General features: G+C 50.1%; 1 protein-coding gene across 1 annotated transcript; it reads left to right on the forward strand.

Moving 5' to 3' along the window:
• The first annotated feature begins 13,818 nt into the window (after window positions 1–13,818).
• On the forward strand, window positions 13,819–20,072 carry LOC119541720 (keratin, type II cuticular Hb3-like). Its single transcript, XM_037845894.1, has 9 exons — window positions 13,819–14,266; window positions 15,329–15,537; window positions 16,237–16,297; window positions 17,055–17,150; window positions 17,340–17,504; window positions 17,794–17,919; window positions 18,186–18,406; window positions 19,060–19,091; window positions 19,596–20,072. The coding sequence occupies exons 1-9, from the start codon at window positions 13,919–13,921 to the stop codon at window positions 19,781–19,783; spliced, it is 1,446 nt and encodes a 481-aa protein (XP_037701822.1). The 5' UTR covers window positions 13,819–13,918; the 3' UTR covers window positions 19,784–20,072.
• Window positions 20,073–20,179: the final 107 nt, after the last annotated feature.

The following is a 20,179-nucleotide window of genomic DNA, read 5'->3' on the forward strand; positions in this document are numbered from 1 at the left end:
CCGGTCAGAGGCAGGAAAGCCCATAGCAAGAAGGGGAAACGCACTTGTCACAGATGAAAGGCGTGCTGGGGTGGGTGCTGTTGGCTTTCTGAGGAGGTGAGGGCTGGCAGGTCCTGGAAGGTGGTAAGATCTGGCAGAGGGAACACAAGCAAGGAGGTGCCAAGCAGGGCCACTGTGGCAGCCCAGCTCCCGGAGAAATCGTCCAGAGCTCGAGATTCCTCAGCCAACAGCCTTACCCCCAGCCTCCCACCCCCATCTTACAGGATACCTTCCATTTCACAGCCCACAAGAGCAGGGTGGAAATGGGATTTAACAGGGGGGCACCTGTGTTTTTGAGACAGCACCAGTGGCAGCTCCTACTGCAATTATGCCAAACCATCCTAGCCCCCCAGGCCTTTGAGCAAAACCCTCATTCCAGGGACTCTCTCTGCATGATGACAAGAATGGAAAATCCCTTCCAGAACTCTCTCTTGGAGAAGCAGACCTGGGGAGGGGGCCCAAGAAAAGAGCCAAACAGGAGAGAATGGGGGGTTCTCTGCTGTCTCTCAGACCCCCACTTCCCAGGCCCCGCAGCAGGAAAACACAGAGGGCAGAATCACATTCTACGTGGAGGTGTAGGGATGGACCCAGAGAGGATGGGTCTCACAGTCCTGAGATGAGTTCCTTGTTCTGCATCAGAAGGACAAGCAAGCCCAAGGCAGCAGGGTGGGCTGAATTCTTACATAAGCAACTTACTGCAGCCATTTGTTCTTGTGGCCGCATGGCTGCCACATCCCTTGGCCACAGAACCCCAGCTCCCACGCTAGCTCTAAGCAGTGGGGGAAAGAATTGAGCGTGTCCAAAGGCTAGATAGCTCCTTTGTGGAGGACACATCCAAAAAGGGAAGCAAAATAGAAACCAGAATTTAAAAGTGACCCTCTTGAGGGACATTATCTCACATTGACCCCTAGTTGTTTCTTTCTTTTTCTCAACTGGCATTTATTGAGCATCTGCTATGTGCCAGGAACCATTCTTTTGCCTTTGGATATATTTGTGAATAAAACAGACAAAGATGAATAGTGTGTTTACATTCTAGTGGGTTTGACAAGAACCATAGTCAATGAAAAACTTTTATATAATATTAGGTGGTGATAAGTGCTATGAAAAAAAGAAATAGAACAGGAAAAAGGGGATCAGGGGAGCTGGGAGAAAGAGTGAGGTATGATTTTAACAGGTCAGAGTAGGCTGCACTAAAAAAGTGACATTTGAGCAAAGACTCTGAGGAGGTGAGGGGTGAGCCCTGCAGGCAGAGGAAAGAGGAGTGCAGAGGCCCCAAGGTGGGGGCGCATCTGGGGTGTTCCCACTGGGAGCAAGGAGGCCAGTGTGGGCTGAGCAGCGAGCATGAGAGCGGAGTGTGTGAGCTCAGACACATGGAGGGAGGGGCTCCCCTAAAGATCGTGGAGGGCCTTCAGAGCTCACAGCTCCTACTCAGAGTAAAATAAAGCCTAACCACTGTAATAATTAATTAATTAATTAATTAATTAATTAATTTTAAAAAACTTCAAAACGTCTAATGGCTCCAGTGACATTCCAAGGTGGGGGCAGGGGTGGGATCCATCTGCCCCATGGGGAAGAGTATTTCATCATTGATATTATTCAAACTGCTGGTGCATGGTGACAATAAAAAGTGGGCTGATTTTTAGTCAGTTTTATCATTCTTTTGAAATTCTCTACCCAAAACTTCCCCTTTATGGCCTACACACAGGGTGGACCAATCCTATTACCCCTCCCCAATCCTGTACATCACTGAATAGCTCAAAAACAATAAGTTTATCCCTTACTTACTTAGTACTGACAGTAAAGTGGCCAATTAGCAGCTTTCCTCCACACAGTCATTCAGGGATCCAGGATCTGATAGACATTGCAGTTCTCCCCCTCATCTTATATAGAGAGGAAACCTTGGGGTGGTGGGATGCTGGATTATTCACCAAAGTAAAGCCAGGAATCTTCTATTCTCAGGACTGGGAGAGTGAGAGTCAGTAGACAGAGGAAGGCACTATATAACATGAGCTCTGTTATGCTTCCAGCTTAGGAAAAGTTAAGTTTCTTAATGATCTTGGCTACATTATGAGAGTGTCCAAAAAAAGATCCAGAAGGGAAGATCTTAACTTGAATCTCATGATATGTTCAGCTCCTGGAGGACAGTTGTCGTTTCTTGGCCAGATTCCTCAGATAGGAAACCACCAGGGCTGGACGTGGGAGACCCCTGTCTGCAAAGAACAAACACCACTGTGAGCTGAGTCCTGTTCACAGCCACCCAGCCTGCCCAGCCTGGTGTCCGTCTTTGACAGCAAGCCCTTACCTCACACCTGAATGTGTCTGGCAAGGATGTCATGGGCACGCAAGCTGATGCTCTGTGGCATAGGGGCAGCCTAGGGGCCACTGAATGCCCATCTTCCCCCTCATCTGTGAGTCCTTGGCCATTCATCCTTTTATTAAACAGTTACTTATTAAGGGCTTCTGTGTCACACACTGCACTAGATGCTGGTAACAGGATGGCGGGCAAGACACAGTCCCTCCCTCCAGTGGCTCACAGTCTATGGAGCGAGATGGAAAACCAATCATCCACAGTACAGTTTGATAAGTGTCATAACATCTTAATACAGGAGTGCAAAGATCCCTGGCTCTGTTGAGAGGAAATGGCCCTGAATTGAGTCTTGAGTTCCCAAACCCAGGGAATAGTGTGGACAAAGATATGAAGGCATGAAGAGGGAGTGACACATCCAGGTTAGTGCAGCTAGTGGAGTGTGGCTAGATCCACATCCAGGTTAGTGCAGCTAGTGGAGTGTGGCTAGATCCCAGGGCGCCACTCAAGGAGTGACGGTAAGTGATGTTGGAAGCATAGGCAGGACTCGAATGTGAAGGGCTTGTGCACAAAGCCAAGCAGTTTCAAATTTCTCCTGTGGACAGTGAAGAATTTTCATGTGATAGTGACCTACAGGGGTGGATGGATTGGGTTGGATGGTGACAAGTGAATTGGTAGATGGGTGTGGGGAAAGTGATTGGATGTACTGCCAGATCAACTAAGTAGTGTGTAAAGACTAGATTGTGGGAACATAATAAAAGCAGAAAGTCCAGTTATGAAGCCATCGTAGAAAACTACATGAGAAATAATGCAGGGCTGGGCTAAGACAGTGTTGGAGGAAATGGAGAAGAGGTGATACAGGGGACCATGAGGTATTTAGAAGGGTTGTCAACCTTCTGGGTGTGGGGGAAAGACTGGCTGACTGTACATAAGACTGGAAGGTGGGGCCCATCTCAGTGTGTGTGTGGGAGGGGAGTGAGCAGGAGGAAGTGCTGGGTTGGCTTTGGTGGGTGGGGGCCCAAGTTGGTTTGGGACATCTTGAGGTTGAGATGCCTATGGGACATCAAGATGAATAGAAATAGAAATCACTACCTGTATTGAATGTTTGTGATGGGCAGACTGTGCTCAGTGCTTTGCATGTAACAGCTCCTTTAAACTTCACAAAAACCCCATGGGGTCATGTATCAGCCAATGGGCTAAGCCACTGGATGGCAGCCCCAAAATTCCAGTGGCTTAAAACCACAGCATTTTATTTCTGACTCACACTACATGCCCACCCTAGGTGACTGAGGATCCTGCTTCTTAATAACCACACTCCAGAATGCTGGAGCAGCCACTGATGGAGAAAACACAATCTGGAACATTCCATTTGCTGTCTTGAAGGGACAGGGAGGTCTGGAGGGCCTCAGTGACAATGAAATGATCTGGACTTCATGTGACAGGTGTCACTTTTGCTCACAACTCATTAGCTGGACCCAGTTATGCCAAGGGGCAAGAAAATACAATAGTACCGTATGCCCAGAATGGAGATGAACTAAAAATATCTGGGGAGCACCCTAGAGCTCACCGAGGTTCAGTTAACCAGGTTGGTTAAGGTCACACAGCTGGTCAGTAGAAGAGGCAGGTCCACCCAGTGCCCAAGGCCAGTGCCCAAAGCAGCACACCACTCTGGGTGACTGTCCAGGGGGAGCTGGGTGGGGGAGTGCTTGGTTGCCACTGTCCCCTGTTTAATGACAAGCACTCAACACCTCCCTGGCACACCACAAGGAAGACAGCTGGCACTTGGGACACCTCTGCTGAAAGCTTTCCAAGTTCAGCAGCTGGAGGGAAGGGAACTGCAGAAAGGCTCTGCTTCCCTGGAGGCCAAACTTACGGCCATCTCACCATACAGAACACAATTTTGCATCAGGGATAAGTATAATAAGACCACAGAGTGGCAAAGAGAAAACTATCTGCCCTTCCCCTCCCTATGTAAAGCAAAAGTCAATGGAAACATCAAGACACACTGATCACAGCCCTGCCTGAACCTGTTGCCACATTTAAATGAAAGAATCCACACATTTAGCACAGTGAGTGACAGACACTACATGCTCCATAGATACTAACTTGCTATTCTTTCCACTTTGGGGTCCCACTGGCATCTCAAGTCAATATGTACTGGAAAATAGCAGACATTGGGGTCTTTCAGTGTGAACATAAATTATTTTACACATCAAAATATCTCTAGCTGGCAGCACAAACTCGGGGTCATTGTGCAGGTCAGATTAAATGTGGACATGAAATGACATCATAATCAGTGAGGCACTATACAGAGGAAATTTGTGGCTATTCTGCTTGCTAATACAACACTGAGCAGCGGCATATCCAGGAGAGAGCTCCATGCCCACAGGCAGGAATTTGGGTTTCTGGTTCCATCTCAGCCCTGAGCTTGCTGTGTGGCATGAGGACAGTCACTAGCCCTGTTTTTGAGCCTGTTTCTCCATCTGTAAGAAAGAGGGGCTGCATCGAATGTCTCTGAGAGTTCATCAGGCAGGATCATGGTTCCTGTGGCCTGAGCCACTGAGTAAACTCTACATCATGTTTGATGCACACTAATGCAGCAAGGAAGTCAGTAATAGACTTTAGCAATATCTTCATCCACATTAAAAAGCTCTGGATCAAACTTCAAGTATTTAAAATTGTATTATGATTCCAGATAAATAGAAGTTTCCTGCCCATGGGTTAGATCCCTGCTTCTAAGATATTTTCAAGCTAATTGAGACACCCGATGTTGAGATGGGGGAGGACAGAGGGCACAGGGCAGAATAAGAACCTTGAACCAGGACAAGAAAGGACAGGAAGCAGTTACACCCTGGGCAGGTTGGAGGAAGGAACAGTGTTTCTGGAGCATGGAGTTAGAAGGGAATGTACTTCACTGGGATGAAGAAAAGGGGAGATTCTGGGAGAGGAGCGATGAGTCTCCTGCCTGGCAGGAAGGGTGGACATAGGTACTTCTGATTTCTAAGGTGAAGTTGCTGCAAAAAACTACTGAGTTACATATGCGATAAACAAGGAGGAATGGGATATCCAGTGGAGATCATCTTAGATTCTGGAATAAGAGTATTCTGATAATCAGGAGTAATTGAAAATTTCAGGAAACAGCCAAGATGCTTGTTCCAGTTAGTATGGTTGTGTAACAAAGCACCCAAAACCTTGGTGGCTTTTAAAAAAAAACATGTGTTTTGCCCACGAATCTGCAGTCTAGGCAGGGTTCAGCAGGGACAGCTCATTTCTGCTCCACTAGACTTGGCCGGAGCCTCATTCACTCACATGTCTGGGGCCTGTGTGGCAGCTGCAGAATAGCCAGACTTCTCACAGGCTGACTCCAGGCTCTGAAGGCATGTATTCAGAGAGAGAGAAGGAGAAGGAGGAGGAGAAGGAGAGGGAAGAAGAGAAGAGAAGAGAAGAGAAGAGAAGAGAAGAGAAGAGAGGAAAATAAAAGAAAACAAAAGAGATGAGAGAGCCAGGCAAAAAAGCCACATTGCCTTTTACAACTGGCTTGGTTTGCTAAAGCTGCCAGTATGCAACATACCAGAAATGGGTTGGCTTTTACAATGGGGGTTTATTAACTTAAAATTTACAGTTCTTAGGCCATGAAAATGTCCAAATTAAGGCATCAACAGGAGGATGCCTTCTCTGGAGAAAGGCTGCTGGCATCTGGGAGACCTCTGTCACATGGGAAGGCACATGGCCGGCGTCTGCTGGTCCTTTGCTCCTGGGTTTTGTTGCTTCCAGCTTCTGGCTTCAGTGGCTTCCTCTCTCAGCTTCTGTGGGTATGACCTTGTCTCTCAACTTCTCTGGGGCTTCTCTGGGTTTCATCTCTTAGCTTCTGTATGTGCTTTATCCTCTTATAAAGGACTCCAGTAAGCAGATCAAGACCTACCCTGAATGGGGTGGGTCACATCTGAAATAACCCAACTGAAAGGCCCCACCCACAATAGGTTGGCACCCACAGGAATGGATTAAAAGAACATGGCCTTTCCTGGGGTACATAACAGCTTCAACCAACACAACAACATTGCCTTGAAATGCTTGCAGTGTGCCTTCTGCCTCTTTCTGGTCAAAGTATTCCCAAAGGCAGCCTGGGTTTAAGGGGGGGGGCACCATGAACCCCACCTCCTCCTCGTGGAGGAGGGTCCACAGCACACTGCGAGAGGAGCACACAGGGTGGAGAGCAACCAGTTTTGGAAATACACCTGCCACCAGGTAGTTAGGGGCGCCCCCACTCAGGAGGTGTTCAATCCAGCAGAGTTGAGGCCAGTTTTTCAGAAAAGATATACAGAATTCATGTTTATAACCCAAATGTCTATAAATCTGTTACATGTGTAATATCAAAACCAAATTGAAACCAACTTAATTGCTCATTAACAGGAAGCTGATTAAATAAATTGTAGGTATACCCCTATCATGACGCATCAACCATTAAAAAGAATGAGGAAGCTCCAGGACATAATGTTGAGCTGGGATGGGAGGGACAGAAAAGCAAGGTAGAGAGCAATCTGGGAGGTGTACTACCATTCATGTAAAAATGTGTGCATGTGTATGTGAGTTTGTGTGCACGTGTGTACATGTATGTGTGTGTTTTGTGTGCATGTATGTGTGTGTACTCTGGTGTATACATAGACCATCTCTGGAAGGCTACACAAGAAGCTTTGGCTGCCTCTGGAAGGGGATCTGGGAAATAGGGAGATTTACTTTTCATTGGACGCCTTTTGAACCTTTTGGATTGTATGCCTTGTGACATGTAAACGTCTCAAAAATAAATCTTTTTTTTCTGTTTTAAGGAGCTCAGGCCCTCTCAGGCAGCACCCACAGACACGTGATTTCCAGAGCCCTGCCCACCCTTGCCCTCTGCTGCTCAGACCACACGGGAGCCCCCTCCCTGCTTCCAGAGGGACAGAGGGCCGAGACAGCACCCCAAGGGGCATCCGGCACACCCAGGGCCCCCAGACCCCATCCTGTGAAGAGCAGCTGATGAAGGACAGACTTGAAGTGTGTGCTGGGGTCAGGGGAGGTGTGAGGCAGCAGAACCCACAGGTACGGAGTGAGGCTGTTGGGGGTGAGGGCCGATGCCATGGGGTGCCCAAGGGGGTGGAAGGCCACCCCTAGGCTGAAGCGACAGGACCATGCTTTGGGCTCAACATGAGGACACCTCCAGGGCTGCCCTCCCTGAACAGAAGGAGCTGCAGTGCCAGGAGGCGGAGGTGGGATTGCATGCCCAGAGTTCCCCAGTTCCAAGAGTTCAAGAAGTCTTGCCAGGAAGGAGGAGTTTCAGGGGACAAACGAGAAGAAAAACTTGGCGCGAGAAACTTACGATTACCCCGTTCCTGTCTTCCGAGAGCTCTTCCAGCTGCATCATGTGGCATGACGTGCTTCCCATTTCACAGACCAAAAACCTGCCAAACTGTTCCCACTAGAGGGCCCCTCGCCTGGTGTCAGAAGGCGCCCATGCCATCACCTGGAAAAGCCCTTTCCTACCAGAAGCCTTCCTAGGTTGATCAACACGGAGTGTGGCTTCCTGGCTCTTTTCTGCCCTCCAAGTGCTCAGCACCCATGGTGCACCTTTCCCTGGGCATGTTAACTCCCTAACAGGAGTAAGGCAGGCTTCCCTACTCCAGCCCATCCCCTCTGCTCTTCCTAACAGCTTTAATTCCCTAAAATTCCACTTCCACACAGATTACCAGGAGGGCCCCAGTCAAACTCACTAACTCATTTCCTTCCCACTTTCTTTGTTACATTTTCAGTTTTTCTTTTGGAACTCAGAGAGGTGAATCCATCATATCCTCCAGTTCTTTGCAGTGTCATCATGAGTTCATGGACACCCTCCCACACCTCTTTTTTTTTCAATTCTTCCTACTCTCCCCACCCCAAAAGGCACCAACCATAAGGCATAGTATGTGGTTCCTAAATATGCATTCATCCCTGAAAAGTAAGAGCTTTATGCTGGGCATGTTTTATTTACATAAATAGTACAGTGCCAAAGTACATCAACTTTCTTGCTTCCTGCTTCTGCGTTCTGTTCCATGGACTTTCACCCTCCTTCACTTAGCCCTGTCCAATCTGTGGTCATGTAGATTGTCTCCAACTTCCTTCTGCTGCAAGTAATGCCACAATGAGTAGACAGTTCCTTGCATGAGAACTGCTCTCAGACATGGACTGGATTTTTCTCAGGATGGGTCATAGGGTTTACAAATGCCGAAATTCACAGAGTAATGCTACATTGCCTTCCAGAAATGCCTGCGCCAGCCCACACTTTCACCCACAGGGCACGAGCATCCCCTCCTACCTCTCCATCAATAGTTGGTAGCATCCACCTTTCTAATCCTTGCCATTCAGATCTCATGGTTCTAATCTTCAACTTTCTAAGGACCGGTAAGAAGTAGCATCTCTTCATTTGCTTGTTATCCTTTGCTCTTTCTCTTTTGCAAACCGTCAATTAGATCCTTGGCTGGCTTCCTACTAGGTCTCCTATCATTTCACTGGTGTTACAGGAATCCTTATAGATTTTAGACATTAAACTTTTCCCAGGCTATCAACTATTTGTTAACTTTTTTTTTCCATAGTCTTTCACTGAACCAAAATTAATTTTGAGGTGGTGAAATCAATCAAATTTTTAACCTGATGATTTGATTCTCGAGAAGTCTTTCCCCACACCTAAGTTACAAGACTATTATCTTATGTAGTCTTCTGGTTGCTTTACAGTTTTATCTTCAAATCTAATTTTACTGTATCTGGGGCTCCCTTGGTCTATGGTAGAAACCAGACCACAGCTCTATGCTCTCCATGTGGTGAATCAGTTTCTACTAATCTCACCAATGAATAAACAACACTTTTGTGCGGCCACCCCCATCAAATACCAAGTTTACCTTGTACGAAAGGGCCTGTTTTTGAGCTCTCTATTCTATTCCAGTGGTCCACTTACCTGCTCCTGCACAAACACCACACTTTTTTATTACTATGGCTCTCTAATCCTCAGATACCCTCTTTGCTTTACTTGTTCAAAACTGAATTTACTATAAATGGACTTTATTCTTTCACATAAATTCTAGAGTCATCTTAACAGGATCTTCAAAAGAAATACAGCTGTAATTTTTTTATTGGTTTTTCACTAAATTCATAAATTAATTTAGAGAGAATTGATATCTTTTCAGTATTCAGTCAAATTATTCCTGAGTATGGTATAATTCCATTTAACCATATTTTCTTTCATGGTTTTAGTAGTTTTACATTTTTCTCCATAAATATCTTGTGAATAGTTTGTTAAGTTATATCCTCAATGTTTCATTTTCTAATCACTCTTGGGAATGGTATCTTGTTTTCTATTGCATTTTCTAATTGGTTGTCACTGAAATGACAAATGCTTTTTGTTTTTGTCAATTGACCTTGTAACTAGTACTGTTCAACCCTTCCTGTTATTTCTAATTGTTTCCAATCATTAATCTGTTGATTTTGTTGGCTTTTCTATGTAGCTTATTTGATTATCTGGAAATGATGTCAGTTCCCTATCTTTTCTCCCAGTCCTTACACACCTCGTATTTGTTTCCTTGGCAGGAATACCAGGACCATGTCAAGCCAAGTCAAGGGGTGGGGGTCCTTGACTTGCTCCAGGACTTCCCTGGAATGTGTCTGAAGTTCCTTCTTCAGGTATGGCCTCCTCCAGTCTCCAGCCTTGGCAATTTCTGCCCTTTAAATATTCCTTGTGCATTACTGCCCGGCACCTGTTCTCATGCCATTCCGCTTGCCCAGAAATCCCTCCATCCTTCTGGCTTCCCGAAACCCTTCAAAGTCTACCTCAAGTCTCACCTTTTCACAAAGCCTCCCCGACTTCTCCAGCCCACAGCCAGCTCCTACTCCGAACTCCTGAGGCAGGCTCTCTTGGTCAATGGACAACAAGTGACAATAAATAAATCATGAACTGCCTTGGAAAATCGCTCAGTCTGGTATCCATTTAATTTTGCACATTCACATGTCTGCCCAGCTAAACAGTTTGCTCCTTGAGGACAAGGACATGTGTTAAACCCCTCTCTGTCCTCTATGGTATATAACACTGATCTAATAAGTAGTTGCATGTGTGGATGCATGATCGGTGGCTGGATTCCGCATTCTACCAGCTCCAGCCAATAGGCCTCGGTGTATTGTGAGCTCAAGGCCACAGGGCAAAGCTGGAGCATCAGGATTGGAAGAACAAAGACAGAGAAGGCGCCAGGATCTCCCCCTGCCCTGAAGAGGCGCCCCTCCCACTGGATGCTTTCTCTGTACTTTTGCAGACACCATATTTCATCTTTTCAGAGGCCCAGGAGGCACATATTGTAATCCTCTTTTTACAGAAGAAGAAACAAGGCTCCCAGAGGTTAACTAACTTTTCATACAGCTAGTAAGCATTTGCATCCGCGTTTCCTGACTCCCGGTGTTTATCCCAGGACTTCACTGTCGCAGGCTCTCCCTGGAAATGCCACTTCCACGGCACACACAGGATGCGGCCATTCCACTTCTAGGGATTCATTTTAAGGAAATTAGAGGGGATGTGAATGAAGATGGATTTATAAACGTTCATCGCAGAGCCGTTTATCAGAAATTCCATTAAGAAGGGACAAAAGTTGAAAGCCTATAAATATTAAGGCAGGAAGAAATGGCAAAAGTCAGAAAGCCCATGGGGTCATAAGCCCCCATGTGACTTGGCGGGAACCTTTCCAGGCCCGTGGTCAGGGCAGGAGCACAGGTGGGAAGGAAGTGCCTGCTGGGGCTGCGGCTGACCCGTTGTCAGCCTCCTGTCTATGTCGCCAAGTCTCCTCCCAGCCAGGTCCGTGATTCTTTTTGTTCTGGGCCACTTACGAATAGGTCTTTAATTAAGGCTTTCTGAGGGGGCAGTGGCTGCCCTGTAAAGCTGTCAGGCTTTCTTCTGCCCACCCAAGGATGACATGCTCTCTCTTCACAAGGCCCTGGCCACCTTGTTCATACAAATTGGGGGTAAGAGGGGGAGGCTAAGATAGGTCAGCGCTTTCTGCCACTGGGTGCTTCAAATTCATTTAACCCTCCCCACAACAGAGCATGGCACGGATTGTCATTCATTTGTTACAAATAAGGAAACTGAGAAAACATAACTTGTCCCAGGTCACAAAGCTAGTAAGTGGCAGGGCTGGGCTTCAAATGATATCATTTTTATCTCCAGAGCCCACATTATCATCATCTCTAATCAGGACAGGGACCTGGGTACAGTCATGGCTCCCCCAGCCCCTTGGCACAGAGCCCCTCAGGGAAGGGTTCCAGGGCGATACTGGGACCTCTGGGTTGAGACAGGCCAAGGAGCAGTTAGCAGGGGCAGTAATTGAGCAATGCTCCATGGAGGATTCATTGCCTGGCATCCCTCAGCATTTTACCAAGACATAAATCTCACAAAATCATCGGACATGTATGGAGAATCTTCCAGGTGCTCACTAATTCCAGGGTTAAGACAAGAGGAGAGAGACATGATTCTCTCCTGGATGCCTGGTAGGTGTTTGACCCTTGAAGGGCTTAGACTATGAATGTACAGTCCAGCCAAGCCGCCCACAGAAGTGCTCCAAAAATGCCACCAGCTATTCAGCTGGAATCAACATCCAAACCCCAAGGCCTTGCCCCCTTGGCGTGGCCCTCATACCAGAAGTCCCTGTCCCAGAGCACACCCTCAGAGTTCCCAGCCCAGACCCAAGATTCTTTGGGAATCTATCCAGAAGACCTGAGGGGAAGGCTCAGAAAGTCCTTTCCTTTTAGGACTCATGGCTGACATTGCCCAGCTCCCTCACAGTTTCCCATAGCACCATCACCTGCCCTTCCTCGGGCCCCCCACACACAAAATGAGCCACTCCCTGTTAACCCAAAAACCCCACTCTCATTGGTAACTGGTCCACTCACCCTGAGAGGGAGTGAAGAGAGCAAAAGGTGAGGGCACTGGCAGGATGCCTGGAGGGTTATTTTTAGCCTACCCTGGGTCAGCATGTGGTTGTGGCTGGGTCAGGAAACAGGCTCATCTGGGAGTCATCTTCATACAGAGGCAGTCATTGAGGCATGCCCTTAGATTGGTTTATGTGGAAGAGTTTATGGTCCCAGATCCCTGGGTCAGAGGAGACCTCCTGACTCAGTCCCCTGTCCATCCACCAATGCCATCATTTGCCGTAGCCCAAAGGGATGAAGGAGAGAATTTAAAGAGCTTGGCTTTAGGAACAGCCGTGCGCATCCCTACATCCCTCTCACCCTGTGGGTACTCTGAGAAGAGGAAGTGATGGCATTTCAGGACCTTGGGTTACACCCACCCACTCACGCAACACCTTTCTTCCTTCCCAGTGGCTACGTACATGCCAAGATTCTGTTGCACACCCATGTCAGCCCCCGACTCCTCAGCCCAAGCATGTGGGGGTCCTCCCCTCCACATGTGGCTTATCTCCCTTCCCAACAGGCCGAATATTGGCAGCCCCATGTGCATGCCACCCCCTCTTACCTCCAAGCACCCACATCTCTGCTGTGTCCCCAGAACCTAGCACAGTGTTTGGAGCATAGGGGCACTAATAAGTGTTTATTGAATGATTGAATGAGTATGCATGGTCCAGCCTCCAAATCAGAGATGGACTCATTTCTCCTCTCCTGCCAACCCTGTCCCCACCCCACTCCAATCCTCCAACCCACTTCCCCAACCTCTTCCAGGAAGCCTTCCCTGATTAATCCCTGTAGCTCTGAGGATGTCCCAGGCTCCCACTCCTACTCACTTCCCACTGGCAATGATGCCCACTGCTCTGAAGAACCTCACTGATTCTGTACTTAATTCTCGGACTCAGTTCCTCCCGTGTCCTAGCTGGTGTCCCGCGGCTTCTATCACCCTAGGAACACCCTAGTGCAGGGACCATCCCCAACCCCCAACCCCCACCACCCAAATCCCTACCTCTACCCCTACTCCTACCCCTGTCCAGGCTCTGAGCAGGAATGAGATAAGAGAAGCTGACCTTGACAATGAGCAAAGGAACATGCTTTAGAGATGGGGAGGAGGCAAGGAAGCCTAGAACAAGAGGTAGTTTGTGACACAGCCCCCTCCTTGGGGCAGGCCACCCTGAGACCAGGTCATAGCTCCGTCGCCTGAAGCCCAGCTATGCCCCTTCCAGAGAAGGGTTCAGAGAGCAGGCTCCACCTGAGGTCCCTGCACCCAGGCCCTGCACTCAGAGTGTGGAATCCAACTGATGCCTGCAGACCCCTCTTCCTTCCCCATTTTCAGTGGCAATGGGATTGGGAGAGGCAATGAGGAAGCTTGTAAAGGGCTTTGAAGATGAAACAGGGCCTGTAGCCAGGGATTGTTGACACAACCAAACCAAAGAGGGAAGCTGGATTGGCTCTTAAAGGCCAGAGTGATGCCAAGCCAACAAAATGCAGCTATTGTCTCTTTGCTGCCCCTTTTAATGCCAGCTGTCCCTAGTGCATAAAAGGACCTGCCACAGCCCAGGGAGCACAGGCCTTTGGCTGCATCCTCTAGCCACTTCTTCTCCATTGTTCAGATACCTCCCTCACTCCATCATGACCTGGAACTTCAGCTGCGCCTCGGCCTGCGGGCCCCGGCCCGGCCGCTGCCGCATCACCGCCGCCCCCTACCGCGGCATCTCCTGCTACCGCGGCCTCTCCGGGGGCTTCGGCAGCCACAGCGTCTGCGGGGCCTTCCGTAGCGGCTCGTGCGGCCGCAGCTTCGGCTACCGCTCCGGCGGCGTGTGCGGCCCCACCGCCCCCGCCATCACCAGCGTGTCTGTCAACGAGAGCCTGCTCACGCCCCTCAACCTGGAGATCGACCCCAGCGCGCAGTGCGTGAAGCACGAGGAGAAGGAGCAGATCAAGTGCCTCAACAGCAAGTTCGCCGCCTTCATCGACAAGGTGGGTGGCCCGTGGGCAGGGCCCTGCTTGGGTACCGAGGGAAGTCAAGGCAGGAAACTGCCCACAGAGCTCACAGTCTGATGGTGGAGACCACTATAAAGGAATCAAACAGAGCCAGACACACCAATTCTGATGGCGGAGTCATGACAGACAACCTGGGTACAGACCACCCAGCAGACAAACAGACAGACAGACAGACAGACAGACAGAATATGAGAGTCATGACACTCTCCAGTCCAGCCTGAGGGGCAGACAAAGAGCCAGGGCAAGTCAAGAGAAGCCAGTCTGATAAGAGAGGCTCAGAGCTGACACCCAGGACACAGTCACCCAGACCTGGGCAGTCCCAGAAGCTCCCAGCCCTGATTCTACCCTAAGGACTCGATGTGGCCTGAGTTCGTGGCTCTGAGGAGATGTGTCAGGAAAGGGTGACTTCAGCCTCCCCAGAACAAGCAGGGCACCAGTAAGTTGGGTACTTCCTATGGAAGCCCAAGGTAGAAGGAAAAAAGCACGAGTGACTGATTTCCCTCTTTCCGGTCCCAAGGTCTGAGGGCACTGTCTCTCTTCCCAGCTGGGAGGGATGTCTTCTGTCCTGTGGGAGTGGGTCGGCTTGAACAGAAACCCTGACTCCTTTTGGCCCTAAGGACCTGGGATGGGTCTCGACTAAATGTCATAAGAAGTCCATGGTTCGGACAACTCAGCTCAACAGAGCAGCAGTGGAAGTTTCCCCTCTTCCCTTTAAAAATTCAGTACTCTGTTGTTGCTCGGCACAGTTATTTGGATCTCACATCTACGTTATGCCATATCGTTCTTTCTTGGGACATCCAGACGTTGTTCAGAAGCTCACAGGAGAATTCCTGAATTTGAGATAAGATATTGCTCAATATTTATTAACTTCTTGATTGAGAAAAGCAAGATCATATTCAGTCTCCAATTGACCACCTTCTACCCACTTTCCATCTCTACCACTGAGCCCCTGGCTGTGGGTTACCAACATTTCCTTCTCTAGCAAGCCCCATTGCTAGAAAATGCCCGGGGCTCCCTGACACCTTCTTCCCATGGCAGGTGCGTTTCCTGGAGCAACAGAACAAGGTGCTGGAGACCAAGTGGCAGTTCTACCAGAACCGGAAGTGCTACGAGAACAACCTGGAGCCGCTGTTCAATGGCTACATCGAGACGCTGAGGCGGGAGGCCGAGTGCGTGGAGGCCGACAGCGGGAGGCTGGCCTCAAAGCTGAACCACGTGCAGGAAGTGCTGGAGGGCTACAAGAAGAAGTGAGTGCAGGCGGACAGCAGCTCCCCTTTGGCATCTGTCCTCAGGGCTGGCTAAGCCACACTCGCAAATACCTCTTGCAAACTTGCTGAAGACCAGTGGCAGTGTAGAGCCAGAGGTTTGAATACAGAAATCTCATAGCTTTGTTAATTTCCCTAGGCAATATCTAGTAAAAATTTGAGGGGTTTTGGTTTGAATAGACAGCTTTCCTGAGGCTAAAGGCCATCATTTGGATTTTTCCAATTCCCCTGAAACTCATTTTTTGGCCCTTTGCTCCTCTGTGTGAATTTCTACTAATGAGACATTCAAGGTTTTGAAATTTAAACCATGGTAACTGGATTGATAAATATGAGTAAGTGTGAGTTTTAATTATCAGGCATCTTTGCAAGCACAGCCTAGAGAGATTTGACAGTGTCTGTGCAATTGCACAAATATTTATTGAGCATATAGTCTGAACGAGGCCTACAGGAAGCACACAGTCTCATTCAATGCTGATATGCTGTGTGAACCTAAAGCCACAGGGCGTGGGGATTTCCTTGGGGCTGGGAAACATGGTATCTGGGATCCTTCCAAGGAGGAGGAGCAACTGGTGAGAGGCCCTCCTGGGGCAGCACCCATCCTGCTCTGGGGAAGGGATTTCACTCAGGCTCCATGTCCCTGCCATCCTATAATGCCATCTTCTCCCCTTGTCCCCATGTCAGGTACGAGGAGGAGGTGGCCCTGAGGGCTACTGCTGAGAATGAGTTCGTGACTCTGAAGAAGGTGGGTGCTACCTGTTCATTCACTGGCAGAGACTGGGCTGGGCTGGGCACTAGGGGATTGGGAAGTCGCACAAGGACACAGAGCTCTGCTCTTAGAAGCCCCCAGGCTGATAGGGGCATGGCACCTGGACCCAGGACACAGCCCTGCAGGGCCAAGGGCAGAGTAGGAGGAGCATCAAGATGTGGGAGACTTGGGGAGCAGAGCAGAGCCTGGGTCTGGGTGGGCTTCCTGAGGTGTAGAGAGAAGGCTGGGCAAGAAGGGGGGAACAGAGCAGGTAGAGGAGAGGAGAGGATATCCCATGACACTGATGTCCACTATGAGGCTTCCAGTGGAGAGAGAAAGGCCTGACTTGGACGTCGGAACAAAAAGTGAGCGACAGAGGGCCCAAGGGAGCCTGGCAGGCAAAGGGTAAGCAACTTGAAAAAAACAGCGTGTGACTCCTTTGTAGCCAATCAACTTACAAGACAAGGGGACTCCTGGTGACCTGTGAGGAGGACATAAAGGTCTTAGGGAGGACTGATTTACTCCTCTTCTGACTCTTGGTCATGCCAAGGTGGAGGGTTTACTATCAGAGGTGTTGTTGTGAAAGTTAAAGACTGAATGGATGGGTTTATGGGGCCAGGGCAGGTCAACTCAGGGGTCTCATGGTTGTGTGAGATGGTCAGGGAAGATCCTGTCCAGACACAGGGGATGGACGAACTGGCCTTCCGAGGTTGCCAAGCAGCCCTGCAGCCTATAACATTCTGTTCTTTCACAGGACGTGGACTGTGCCTATGTCCACAAGTCTGACCTGGAGGCCAACATGGAGGCCCTGATCGAGGAGATCAACTTCCTGCGGCAACTGTATGAGGAGGTGAGGGGCATGGCCCAGCAGCCAGCTAGAAGAGAGGGCTCAAGCCTGGAGTCCTTTGAGATGTTGGACAAGGACTTGGGCAGGGGGCTGCAGTCCATGAGGCTGTCTGAGTGGGGAGCAGCTTGGGCCCAAGAAGGGAGGGTCAGGCCCTAGTGTGAACAGGCTTCTGCCACCTCTCACCTCCTGTAGGAGATCCGCGTTCTCCAGTCCCACATCTCTGATACCTTGGTGATCGTCAAGATGGACAACAGCCGGGACCTGAAAATGGACTGCGTCATCGCCGAGATCAAGGCTCAGTACGACAACATCGCCAGCCGCAGCCGGGCTGAGGCCGAGTCCTGGTACTGCAGCAAGGTGAGCGGCCCAGGACACCTGCCTCCTGAAATGGTGGTGGGAGGGAAGTCAGGTGTATATTAGAAGTGGCTTCTTTTGTCTGGGGATTCTGATGCCCAAGACAACTGTGGAGTGTCTTCCCCAGGGATGTGTGAAGGAAGGGCAGACATTAGGTTCGGGTGGCATGAGCAGGGCTGTCAAGTGCAGTTGTGGAGGCTGAGCACTGCACAACCTGCACAATCACTTGTGGTGTCCTGCATGGGTGGGATGTCCCATCCTGTGCCCCATGAGCATCTCCCCTTCCCCCCAGTGCGAGGAGATGAAGGCCATCGTGATCAGGCACGGGGAGACCCTGCACCGCACCAAGGAGGAGATCAATGAGCTGAACCACATGATCCAGAGGCTGACAGCTGAGGTGGAGAATGCCAAGCACCAGGTATGGGTCCCCTGTGCCCAAGACCAGAGAGGCTGGGGTCTTACCCAGGGTCACACAGCCAGTGTGTGCATGGTCTGGATCTCCCATTCATTCTCCAGCCCATTTACATGACTAGAGTCCCTGGCTGTTGTAACTCAGGGAGACCCAGGAGATGAAGGCAAGTAGGCCCTGTTCCTGGGGTGTTCCCAGCCAGATGGGGAAGACTGGACCAATCCTGGATACAGATAAAGGCCCTAAGACCTTCTTTGTTTCTTCTGGGCCCCCAGAATTCCAAGCTGGAGGCTGCAGTGACCCAGTCTGAGCAGCAGGGCGAGGCGGCCCTCAGCGACGCCCACTGCAAGCTGGCAGAGCTGGAGGCCGCCCTGCAGAAGGCCAAGCAGGACATGACCTGCCTGCTCAAGGAGTACCAGGAGGTGATGAACTCCAAGCTGGGGCTGGACATCGAGATCACCACCTACAGGCGCCTGCTGGAGGGCGAGGAGAACAGGTGGGGCCCACCCAGCTGCTTGCAGGGACGAACCGTCTTTGGTTACTGCTTATTTAAAGCTCAGTCTAAAGAACTGGCCCCAAGCTAGACCCTTAATTTTGTGGATTCAGATCTCAGACCTTGTTCTCCTCATGGTACAGGGAAGCCAAGGCGAGTCCCACTGTGCTGTCCAGAGTCCCAGAGAGCACAGGGCCCTCCCAGGATTAGAAACTAGCTAACCTGCCCCTCAGTTCAAAACATCCTCACTCTTTGAAGATCCACTCCCTGCTTGGTTCCTAGGAAGTCTCCTTGCCCTAGGGTGGAGTTGCTGGCCAAACTCCATTCCTGGCCTCACAGAACTGCCCAAGAGGAATTCCCCTCCCTAAAGCCAAGCTCAACCAGCTTTGTCAGACATGGTTGTCCAGGCTGTGCACTGCTCAAAGGCAGTCAGCTGAAGGGCAAATGAGAGCTTAAATCCTGCTGTACTCTGCTTGCCCTGGCATGGCTATAACTACCTGAAAAGGCAACTTTTTCTTTTTCACCTTTATTGCACAAAGGCATAAACATAGACCAGAAATAGCCCTGAGACAACCCATTTCAGCACCTAGGTAAAATTTGAGAATCTCATTCTGACCTCTTTCCTCTTTTCCTTTTCTCACCTTTTCTTCACTCAGGCTGTGTGAAGGTGTCAGAGCCATGAATGTCTGTAAGTATTTTAAGCCTTGCAAATGAAAACTTTAGCTTGGGCAACAACAAGGATTCCTCAACTATAAGTATATAGAGACCCTGGGAGCAGTGTTTCCAGTAATTCCCCCAGTAAGGGGGAGTAGGTTTTTCATGCAGCAGGAGAGATTGAGGTTAGCTTGCAAGAAGAACCTCATAGCATAAATGGGGTTGGAGGAGAGGAAGAATAATAAAATTTCATGGCCAGAAGGGACCTCAGATGTCTCTCAGGACAACCACCACCTAGTGTAGATGAGGAAATTGAGACTCAGGGAGGAGAAGGACTTGCCCAAGGCCAGAAAGCAGAACCAGGACAGAACCCAGATCTCCTGACTCCCAGGCTAGCATTCCCTCCAGGCCTTCAGAACTAGAACCCATGGCCCTTTGCGTCCTTCCCTGGAGGGCGGGACAAATCGGAGAGGCCACGGGAAGGCGACTGGACAGGTTGGCCACAGGCCAGGCCTCCTGACCCCGTCCTTCTACGCAGGTGTCAGCAGCTCCCGGGGCGGGGTGGTCTGCGGGGACGTCTGCGTGTCCGGCTCCCGGCCCGTGACGGGCAGCATCTGCAGCGCCCCCTGCAGCGGGAACATAGTGGTGAGCACTGGCATGTGCGCCCCCTGCGGTCCGCTCCACACCACCTGCGGAGGTGGTTCCTGCCGCGTGGGGAGGTGTTAGGCAGTCCTGCCTGCCAGACGTGCCACTGCACCCACCCGGCTGACAGCAGCGGCGCCTCGGTAGCTTTGCCCCTCGTGTTCCGAGACTACACCACCCGGCTCCTTCCCATCGGCCCCTCATCCTGCTGCCTGTGAAAGGACCCCATTCTCTGCCCCCATCTCGGCCTCTGGACCCTCCCAGGGAGAAGGCTTTCCTTCCCTCAAAGGAGCGCTGCTGGACTGCCCCCATGCTTCTGGCCTCTTGTGTCCCATTTTTCTAATAAACTGGGGACCCACCTTCTGTGCTACAATGTCTTGCTTTCTTGAAGTGAGCCCAGCCCTGCAAGATGGCCTAAGGACTAGGGTCCTTCTGGGCTGTCCTCAGCCTGGACCTGCCCCAAATAGTGCCATCCACCCC

Source organism: Choloepus didactylus, chromosome 8 (genome assembly GCF_015220235.1).
Source record: "Choloepus didactylus isolate mChoDid1 chromosome 8, mChoDid1.pri, whole genome shotgun sequence".
Classification (NCBI taxonomy): domain Eukaryota; kingdom Metazoa; phylum Chordata; class Mammalia; order Pilosa; family Megalonychidae; genus Choloepus; species Choloepus didactylus.

Coding starts and splice junctions, on each gene's coding strand:
- LOC119541720 (XM_037845894.1), top strand. CDS start 13,919: ATGACCTGGAACTTCAGCTGCGCCTCGGCCTGCGGGCCCCGGCCCGGC. Junction 14,267..15,328: donor TCGCCGCCTTCATCGACAAG/GTGGGTGGCCCG, acceptor TTCCCATGGCAG/GTGCGTTTCCTGGAGCAACA. Junction 15,538..16,236: donor CTGGAGGGCTACAAGAAGAA/GTGAGTGCAGGC, acceptor TCCCCATGTCAG/GTACGAGGAGGAGGTGGCCC.